At 42.9% G+C, this 10,568-nt stretch overlaps 1 protein-coding gene across 1 annotated transcript; it reads left to right on the forward strand.

Moving 5' to 3' along the window:
- The first annotated feature begins 392 nt into the window (after window positions 1–392).
- On the forward strand, window positions 393–9,883 carry gcdha (glutaryl-CoA dehydrogenase a). Its single transcript, XM_056280916.1, has 12 exons — window positions 393–464; window positions 1,711–1,820; window positions 2,023–2,055; window positions 2,628–2,768; window positions 3,356–3,418; window positions 4,459–4,629; window positions 5,274–5,403; window positions 6,479–6,695; window positions 6,817–6,920; window positions 7,126–7,251; window positions 7,667–7,827; window positions 9,484–9,883. Exons 2-12 carry the CDS (start codon window positions 1,718–1,720, stop codon window positions 9,555–9,557), a joined length of 1,323 nt encoding a protein of 440 aa, XP_056136891.1. The 5' UTR covers window positions 393–464; window positions 1,711–1,717; the 3' UTR covers window positions 9,558–9,883.
- Window positions 9,884–10,568: the final 685 nt, after the last annotated feature.

The raw sequence follows: 10,568 nt of genomic DNA on the forward strand, positions 1-10,568 counted from the left end.
TGTGGGGTCGCGCGCCGACACCCCTCTGAATACACACCGTCGGCTGCGGGACGCAGACTTCATGTTGAGGGTGGAAGCTGTTGTGTGCTCCCTTCCCTACGTCCAGTCACGTCCTGTATAACTGAACTGTGTGATACGTACCAGGCTCATCCGCAGTGTGGGTTGCATTCAAAAGGGTCGCACGTACTGATAAACCACGGGACATGCTTAACTTTCCGCCGTGTACAAGCTCGTTCTGCACTGTGTTGTGTTGTTGTGTTGCATCTGTTGCCACACCTATCATGGAGAGGGCGGAGTTGCCCTTGGGAGTCGCATGAAGATCTAGGAGTAGACGTTTACGTTACATCACATATGGCGCCGGCTTTACACAACTCTGAATATTACTTAAGAAAGTCCCCAGCATGTTGTAAACAGCGCAATTACTGGAAGTTACCAGATCGGAGGAACAACCATAAAGGGAAAAGGTGCGGTAGACTATGCATGGATGTTTTCTCACCATTTTGTTGCATGGACAAAATGCTTCCATTGCTTACTAATAAAACCTCGAGAAAGGAAACAGCAATTAACACATTAGATGTGGAGTGTTAATGTTATCAGCGTCAGCAGATCGAATAGAATATATACTCTTAATCAGATGTAACTTTTGTCTCCTATTGTTCACAGTAGTTGAGTTTGTACTGTGAAGCACAACTTGTGAATTAATTTAAAAGTAGGTGAGAAGGGGTAGGAAAAAAGTAAGCGTATACTTCCTCCTACTCCTTTTCCAACATGTAACATAATCTGATGCATACGGAGATTTGTTCGCTGAGTTGGATGTGTGGATTTGTTGATCACGTCAGATTATTGGCGATGTCTTATCTGTATGTTATAGCCTGCTTATTTACATGTTCGAAATAAATCATTATTGTTTCATTTCATTTAACCCGGTGTCAGAGCAATTTAAACAAATTGTGCCCTATAGTGATAGAAGTGATAATAGAGGGCATTATGATAATGAATTCCAACTGTATTTTGAATGTAGATGTGGTCAGTGAACAATATAGACAAAATCTGATGTTCATATCTTTAAATGAACTTTTCCCTTATGAGCATAAGTACCAGTCTGTCCTCTATCAGTTTTTGGAGACTGACGTAATCCTAGGCTATGCAGCAACACACTTTGAGACAGTGAACGAGTTATCTACTCTGGAATCACCTGAATTTTGATTTCAATAAAACTCACTTTAGTGGCATGGTGGCCCAGTGGTTAGTCAGTCGCCTCACAGCAAAAAGGTCCTGAGTTTGAACCCCGGGGTTGTCCAAACTTGGGGGTCATCTCAGGTTGTCCTCTGTGGGGAGTTTGCATGTTCTCCCCGTGTCTGCGTGGGTTTCCTCCGGGTGCTCCGGTTTCCTCCCACAGTCCAAGGACATGTAGGTCAGGTGAATCGGCCATACTAAATTGTCCCTGTGTGTGTGTGTGTGTGTGTGTGTGTGTGTGTGTGTGTGTGTGTGTGTGTGTGTGTGTGTGTGTGTGTGTGTGTGTGTGTGTGTGTGTGTGTTGGCCCTGTGATGGCCCTGTGATGGCCTGGTGGCCTGTCCAGGGTGTCTCTCCACCTGCTGCCCAATGACTGCTTGGATAGGCTCCAGCATCCCCGCAACCCTCAGTAGGATAAGTGGCTTGGATAATGGACGGATGGATGGATAAAACTTACTTTCTGCTCTTATGTTCAGTAGGAGTATGGCTGTCCGGAGTACTGTAAGCCGTCTGCTGTCCAGCAGCTGGAGAGGTGCTGCAGTGTGTGCATGCAGGGCGCAGGGCACCGCTGGACCCGTCCACAAAGGTGGGCTGCTATATTGCAAACCTTCTATCAGCACACCTTATTTATTATAGATATAGAGAACAAACGGAAAGCGGTGGGAGTTGTATGGCAAAACCCATATAAGCTTGTAAAATTTCAGTCATTATGTCTGCAAAGCTGTCTTCATTTCTGTGTGAAGAAAACACAACATGTAGTACACAAACATGATATTTTCTCATTGCAGATGCTGAAGAAGTTAAAAAGTCTGCAAAGATGGGTAAGTGAGCTGATGGGCGTTGTTTTTTTTTCCTTTCTTGTTTTCACATTTCTGACAAATAACCTTAAACAAAACATGGATGGTGGGGGGCGTCCGGGTAGCGTAGCAGTCTATTCCGTTGCCTACCAGCACGGGGATCGTCGGTTCGAATCCCCGTGTTACCTTCAGCTTGGTTGGGCGTTCCTACCGACACAATTTGCCGTGTCTGCGGGTGGGAAGCCAGATGTGGGTATGTGTCCTGGTCGCTGCACTAGCGCCTCCTCTGGTCAGTCGGGGAGCCTGTTCAGGGGGGTGGGGGGAATAGTGTGATCTTCCCACACGCTACGTGCCCCTGGCGAAACTCTCCGCTGTCAGGTGAAAAGAAGCGGCTGGTGACTCCACATGTATTGGAGATGGTAGTCTGCACCCTCCCTGGATCAGCAGAGGGGGTGGCGCAGCGACCGGGACAGCTCGGAAGAGTGGGGTAATTGGAGGGGTGCAATTTGGGAGAAAAGGGGGGAGGGGGGTTAAAAAAAACCAAAAGAAAACATGGATGGTGACATAACCACTGGGCCTACTTGTTTTTGCCCCAGCCAAGGTGTCATTCAGCTGGCAGGATGCCCTGGACCTTGACGGCCAGCTGACAGAGGAAGAGATCATGATCCGCGACTCCTTTCGCAGCTACTGCCAGGAGAAACTGATGCCCCGCATCCTCATGGCCAACAGACATGAACGTGAGCAAAGCCTGAACCCATAGACAGTTATTTCTGGGAGGGACTATGGAGGGAAATTCAATTTAGAGTTCGCAAAACCCTAAAATGTTATTTTCCTGTTGTGTTTTGCACAGTGTTCAGTTATGTGTGTCTACAAACTGTAATGCGGTTTTGATAAGCGCTTTGACAATAACACAGCTGTACAAAAGCAAATGTGTGCAAACTTCCACTTTCATGCTTTTTTAATTTTCTATGCTATACTTTTGTGCTGTTTGTTTCATGCTGCAGTAATACAGTATACATAGGGTGTTATATGCTGCAGCATGGTGCATATATGTTTACATATTTTATTCTTATTTCTATTTCTTATTTTATCTTCTATTTCTATTTATTTCTATTTTTCTTATTTCTATTATTTCTATTTTCTTGTTAGCTTGTATCTTGTTAGTTTTTCTTTACTAGAGCGCGAGTGTCTGTAATAGGACCCAATTTCCCCTCGGGGATGAATAAAGTATTTCTGATTCTGATTTTATTACTGCCAGATTTTTAAAGACGTGTCTGTTTTCTGCTCAGCATTTTATTTTGTGCGTGTTTTCCCCAAACTGCAGATTTCCACTGCGAGATTGTCTCAGAGATGGGAGAGTTGGGTGTTTTAGGTCCAACTATCAAAGGTAAACACAAACAAAAAACATATTTTTTCATTACATCCTCAACATAGAGAGCCACCAGTCCATTCTGCTGTTTTGAAAAAACAAAAACAAAAACAATATTGTCAATCAAAATCCTGTGTGAAATATATGTTAAGTCTCCTCCGTCATTCCCTACAGTTGTCTAAGATACTTTTAATATACAGCGTTGGAATAAAGTCATTTGAAAAGAAAGACTTGAACTCAATGTCTCTCCAGACACATGGCAGCGACTTGTTCATTGACATATCCAGTTCTTTAATAATAAATTGTTCTTTTTCATCTTGATATGATATATGATGCTTGTATTATCCTGTACCCTAACATACATTTTCCCTAACCCCCCTGCTCTTCTTTTTGCTTTTACTGCTAGTTTCTTTTAAATGCCACATCTTCATCTTTTAAGCCAGTGGTTCTCAACCTTTTTGGGGTCCTGGACCCCCTGCGTATTTTTGATCTACCCTGAGGACCCCTCCACCTGATGTTGGGGGAGGGGGGTTGCAATTTGATAGAAACAGTAGAAACTGCATTTTAAATTGCATTATACCATTTATTCACTCTTTGGGGCAAAAATAAGAGCTTTCAGTTGTAACTTAGATATAGTTAACAAAACAGAATTCTTATGCAGTAACTTTCAGATATAGTTAACAAAACAGAATATGTATTCAGTAACTTTCAGATATATGTAACAACAGAATTTTTATGCAGTAACTTTTAACAATGCAAACGGGAGCGAGATCTCTTATTAAAATACAATAAATTACACTTGTGAAACAGATGTAATTAGAGAAAAAAGTCCTGTTACCCTTTATAGTTTAGGTAGATAAAGGTCTCAGTCACATTTGAGTAAAATAATCCTATTTCTATAAATGTCATAGGATCTTTTTTTTAAAGATATTTTATTTTCACGGACCCCTTGCAATTACAACACGGACCACTAGGGGTCCGCGGACCCCCGGTTGAGAAACACTGTTTTAAGCATCTAGAACTAACGTATAAGGTCTGCCGGCTGTGTGTCTACACAGGGTATGGCTGTGCAGCCACCAGCTATGTGGCCTATGGGCTGATTGCCAGGGAGGTCGAGAGAGTGGACAGCGGCTACCGATCAGTCATGAGTGTTCAGTCTTCCCTGGTCATGCACCCCATCAACACCTATGGGACTGAGGCCCAGAAGGAAAAGTACCTGCCAAGGCTCGGTAAGAAGTTAATTGACAGGGGGCATCCTGGTGGCATGGCTGTCTATTCCATTGTCTACCAACATGGGGCTCGCCGGTTCAAATCCCCATGCTACCTCTGGCTTGGTCAGGCATCCCTACAGACACAATTGGCCATGTCTGCGGGTTTGAAGCCGGATGTGGGTATGTGTTCTGGTTGCTGCACTAGCGGCTCCTCTGGTCGGTTGGGGCGCCTGTCCGGGGGGAGGGGGAACTCAGGGGAATAGCATGATCCTCCTATTCGCTACGTCCCCTTGGCGAAACTCCTCACTGTCAGGTGAAAAGAAGTGGCTGGCAACTCCACATGTATCAGAGGAGGCATGTGGTAGTCTGCAGCCCTCCCTGGATCGGCAGCGGGGGTGAAGTGGCGACCTGGATGGCTTGGAAGAGTGGGGTAATTGGCCAAGTACAATTGGGGAGATAAAAGGGGGGGAAGAATTTAATTAACTGATTGATGTGCACATGGTCATTGATATTTATTAGTTTGTTTGTTTCAAATGATTATAATGACTTACCGGCTTAATACATGATCAAGACCCCAAGGCTCATTTTGTTCTAGCCTTATCCCTTGTGTGTGTGTGTGTGTGTGTGTGTGTGTGTGTGTGTGTGTGTGTGTGTGTGTGTAGCTCGTGGAGAGATCCTGGGCTGTTTTGGTTTGACAGAACCTAACCATGGCAGTGATCCCAGTAGTATGGAGACCAAGGCCAAGTATAATCCCTCCAGTGGTACTTTCACCATCAGTGGCGCCAAGACCTGGTAGGTTGACGATGAGCTAGAGGTTCAATTGCTCAAGGGCTCTCCATTTCAGAATGAAAAGCCAAATGTAATTGTTTTGTTTTATTTAAAGAACCTCACCGGCAATTTTTGTTTGTTTGACGATACACAATACAGTCTTTAATCCTGACCTTGATCAACATAGTGAAGTTCACCTCATATTTTCAAGACAATTCAGATCATATCAATGTCATGTTTTGATCCAATTTGTTGAAAAATGAGGGGATCCAATATTGGCTGACAGTTTCAGTTTTGGACTACTAAAAATGAAGTTTTCTTCTGCAGGGGGTTTGTAGTGGGTATGACACATAAAGGTCAGGTATATAATAACTGATTATATAAGAAAAAAACATGACTGTGCCCCCATTGACATGTATGGACATCTATATATAGATGCGGTATGCACACCACTCGGTAAGGCCCACGGCCCCTTATTGGCTTTGCAAGGCAGTGCATGTGTGCACTTGCATGACTCAATGCCGACACATACAGCAGCTCCAATGGTGCACGTCTCCCAACATGTGGAGACATCTACCCTGCCTGTTCAGATGTATTGGAAACAAAGTTACAAAAACCTAATGATATGGGTACAAAGCCACTGGCAGCATGGTGGCCTAGTGGTTAGCGCTATTGCCTCACAGCAAGAAGGTCCTGTGTTCGAACCCCAGGCCATCTCAGGTCCTTTCTGCGTGGAGCTTGCATGTTTTCCCTGTGTCTGCGTGGGTTTCCCCCCCAACCATCAAAAAGACATGCATGTTAGGGTTAATACTCCTGTCTGTGCCCCTGAGCAAGGCAATGGAAAGAAGAACTGGAGTTGGTCCCCGGGTGCTGCAGCTGCCCACTGCTCCTACAAAATAGGTTTGATTAAATGCAGAGAACAAATTTCATTGTAAGAATACAATGTCAAAATAAAGTGGCTTTCTTTCTTTCTTGAAATATTGCCTGACATTACCTTCATCTTTTAATGAAATATCTAGTTCCTTTTACACACAAATAATAGTTTCACAGTCACCTTGTCTCTAACCTTTTATAATACCCTCCTTCCTACCCTTGCTAGGATCACCAACTCTCCTGTGGCAGACATTGCAGTGGTGTGGGCCAAATGTGAGGACAACAGGGTGCGGGGCTTCATCCTGGAACGTGGGATGAAGGGCTTCACCACCCCAAAGATTGAGGGAAAGTTCTCCTTGAGGGCGTCGGCCACGGGCATGATCCTGATGGACGAGGTGGAAGTCCCCCAAGAAAACCTTCTGCCCAATGTCTCTGGCCTAGCTGTGAGTGGCGGTTCTGTTCAGTTCAGTTTGAAAAAGCATGTCAGTAGTCATGTCAGTAGCAATATATATAGGGACTCAAGTTAAAGATGCTACTTACTGGGTTTTTGATGTTTGTGACCAGGGTCCCTTTGGTTGCTTGAACAATGCCCGCTACGGTATTGCCTGGGGTGCTCTGGGGGCCGCAGAGTTCTGCTTCCACGCTGCCCGACAGTACACCCTGGACAGGTGCATTGATCTTCTCTAATGCTGAAAGCATGCTGTCAAAGAGCAGGACAGATGCCTGTGTGGAAATACAGTTTGTAGATAAAAATCAAATCTGCAAAGCAATTGAAAATTTCAATAAATTGAAAAGTCAATGTTTGCTATTTCCTGTTATAATGGCCACTACTGTTTGCTGGAACTTTGCAAACGTGTCTCATGCTTCAATCAGAATTCAGTTTGGGGTGCCGCTGGCCAGGAACCAGCTCATGCAGAAGAAGATGGCAGACATGCTGACAGAAATCACTATTGGGCTGCAATCCTGTCTTGCCCTGGGTAGACTTATTGATGAGAAAAAGTGAGTATTTTCCCCCTTTCCTTATTTCCCTTTCTTTCACTCCCTCTTCATTCTCCTCTTTTCTCTTCTTTCTCTTCTTTTCTCCTCTTTTTGCCCTCCTGTTCTTTTGTTAGCAATCTTGCTCTCTCTTAAACTGGAAAAACTGTGTCACTTTCGATTGCAGAACATACACGTTGCAAACTATTGTTCTGTAACTTATTGTTTGACTTTTAAAGTAGATACAGTACGTGGCAGTGTATTTGTGCATTAATGACTTTTATTCTGAGGCAGTACATGAGAGCATATGCAGCACATTAGCGACACTGTCAAAGCTTGAGCTCTTTTATCGCTAGCTCTCTGTGCTTGTTTCTGTGGTAATGTGTATTTCTGTGTACATGCGTGTGTGTTTGTACATGTGTGTTTATTCCCAAAAAAGAGCGGCTCCAGAGATGATTTCCATGTTAAAGAGAAATAGTTGCGGTAAGGCTCTGGACATTGCCAGACAGGCCAGAGACATGCTGGGAGGAAACGGCATTGCAGACGAGTACCACATCATTCGCCACGTCATGAACCTGGAGGCCGTCAACACATACGAGGGTAGGCAAATCTCCATTAGGCTAACTTTGTTTTTCTTTTCATAGAGGTCTGAATTCCAGAATGAGAGCTTTGCCTCAGGCCAACATCGTTTCTATTCCTCCAGCAATATTTTATTGGAGTAACTTTGTTAGTAATATTGACTGGAAGAAAGTTTGGTCCTTACCACAAAAGTTCCTTCTAACAAATAAGGTCAAAGAAGTTTCATTTAAGATTATCCCTAGATTCTATCCAGTTAAACATTTCTTACAAGAGTGACATAGATGTAAACTGCTCTTTCTGTGAATTACATCCTGAAACTTGTTCCCATTTATTTTGGTCTTGCACTTTTACTTATAAGCTATGGAAAGATGTTAATCATTTGATAGTTAACAACATTTTCTCAGATTTTGCTCTGTATTATAGAAATATTATATTTGGTTGCTATGATTATAGTGACCAAGACGTTAATGCATTTTTTTCTGATTAATCTAATTCTACTTCTTGCCAAATTCCACATTCACAAATGTAAATTTACAAACAAACAAAAATAAAAAAACGGATTTTTTTAATGAAAGAAATGGAACAATTGTGTCAGCGATTTCTTCCTCTCAAAACAAAAGAGTTATCAAAGCACTGAATGTTTGCAATATCTTTAATGTTTTTTTTCTTGTTATATTCTAGTGGGGTTTTTTTCCTTTCCCTCTATCCTAGACGTGTTTTTTCTTTGTTTCTGTTTGACAATGATCATCAATGTATTTTATCCACTATTCATTTGATTCTGTTGTCTGCATTTGATATTTTGTATGCTGACGGTTTGTTATTTTGTATGTTGACAGCTTGAAATAAAGGAATTGTTAAAAAAAAAGAATACTGCAGCGAATTCGGGGGTCAGTCCGAGATACCCTCGCCACAGCCGGGACGCGAACCCGTATCTCCCGCACCGCAAGCGACAACGTTAACCAGTCGACTAAAGGGTCCGACCCGTTTATCAGGGACCAACGTGTCTACTTATCCATGCACGTAACACTACCCCCCTCCTTCGGGAAGCGCGTCCCCGCGCTTAAGCATATCAGCTCCTTCACGCCTCAGGGCGCCTACGCTTCCGATGGCCTTACGGTCGCCCCATCCCACTTCTGACACCAATGTAGCGAATTCGGGGGGCAGTCCGAGATACCGTCGCCACAGCCGGGACGCGAAACCGTATCTCCTGCACCGCAAGCGACAACGTTAACCAGTCGACTAAAGGGTCCGACCCGTTAATCAAGGACCAACGTGTCTACTTATCCGTGCACGTTACACTACAAAGGGTAGGCAATCAGGATAAGAGGGAATCATTCAGATACAGCCATTTATTATGCATCGTATTTATTCATACGTTAGTGAACTGTGCAAAAAAAATGCGCTAATTACCGTACACATAGTGTAATTTCATATCCGGCAACATGAAATACACACAATGACCATTAGAGATCAGCAGTGTTTCAAATATAAGTTTGAAACGCTGAACATTTCTGAGCTGAGGTTTCAACTTTGAGATGTACACATGATATGAACTCCTCATTGAAATTACAGTCTCAGTTGCATAAATTATAACTCATATATTAGCTGGCATATCTTCCTGTTTGAATTTACCTTGGTCACCATGTTCAGTCTCTATTCCCTTTCCCCCCCCCATAGGTACTCATGACATTCATGCTTTGATCCTGGGCAGAGCGATCACTGGACTGCAGTCTTTCACTGTTGAGAAGTAAAGTTTAAACAGATGTGTCCACCCCTTAATGAAGCTGACTTGAAGTGGAATGGGTCACGTTGTGCAGCCTGGCCATCTGCCTTCTGAGACACAGTTTGGATGGGCAACAACACTACAAGATGAACTTCATTTGCTCTGCCTGACATGAAGTGTTTTCATTAGACGTATTTATTTAAATCTAAATTACCTCAACATGTACGAGATACTTTTTCAGCCTACCAGGTATAAGTGTTAGTTCTTTAAGTGCTTACTTTTTGCACTCCACTGTGAACTGAAGGGAGCAGCTTGAAGTATGGGTTCCAATTCAACACTAGTTTGAAAAGTTAGAATGCCTGGGACATTCTTCTGGTTAAGGATAACATAGGCTGCACTTAAAAAGTGAACGATTACAAATAATAAATTCTTTTGGAAACAAGTACATGAACTGTCTTTAAAAAAACTGGCTTTGAATTTTGAATTTATGGGTGACATGTTGCTGAATATTATGTTTGCATCACAATGGTAGAACCATAACATGAATAAAACGCCTTTCTCAGACTTAGTGCTCTTAAGCGGACCTGTAGGAGACTGGAACGTGAATGGCGAAAATCAAAATTGGAAGTTTTTTACCTGTCGTGGCATGAATGTTTATTGAAATACAAGCGTGCTTTATCTGCTGAAAAAACAGCGTGTCTCGCTCACTTGATCAATATTAATAAACATAACCCCAGGTTTCTCTTTGACACTATCTAAACTTACCAAAAAGCAGCTGTCTATTAGCTGCTCACCATTCACGGCCCATGAATTTCTGGATTTTTTCTGCAATAAGGTTGATGAGATCTTAAACAAAATTAGTTCTTCAACTCCAGCTACTCCTGCAGATCCTGTCTTACCAAATTCATATCTATACAATGAGTCTCTGATAGTCCCAGTTATTACAGCTTTTGAGACTATCTCTCTTGATACTTTGACTAAGTTCGTATCAGCTTCTAAACCAACTACTTGCCTACTTGACCCTTACCAGCAAAACTTT

This window comes from Lampris incognitus, chromosome 5 (genome assembly GCF_029633865.1).
Source record: "Lampris incognitus isolate fLamInc1 chromosome 5, fLamInc1.hap2, whole genome shotgun sequence".
Classification (NCBI taxonomy): domain Eukaryota; kingdom Metazoa; phylum Chordata; class Actinopteri; order Lampriformes; family Lampridae; genus Lampris; species Lampris incognitus.

Excerpts from the sequence above, each read along its gene's own strand:
- gcdha (XM_056280916.1), top strand. The coding sequence starts at position 1,718 with ATGGCTGTCCGGAGTACTGTAAGCCGTCTGCTGTCCAGCAGCTGGAGA. Across the intron at positions 3,419-4,458 it reads TTTAGGTCCAACTATCAAAG|GGTATGGCTGTGCAGCCACC; the intron begins GTAAACACAAAC and ends GTGTCTACACAG. Across the intron at positions 6,696-6,816 it reads CCAATGTCTCTGGCCTAGCT|GGTCCCTTTGGTTGCTTGAA; the intron begins GTGAGTGGCGGT and ends GTTTGTGACCAG.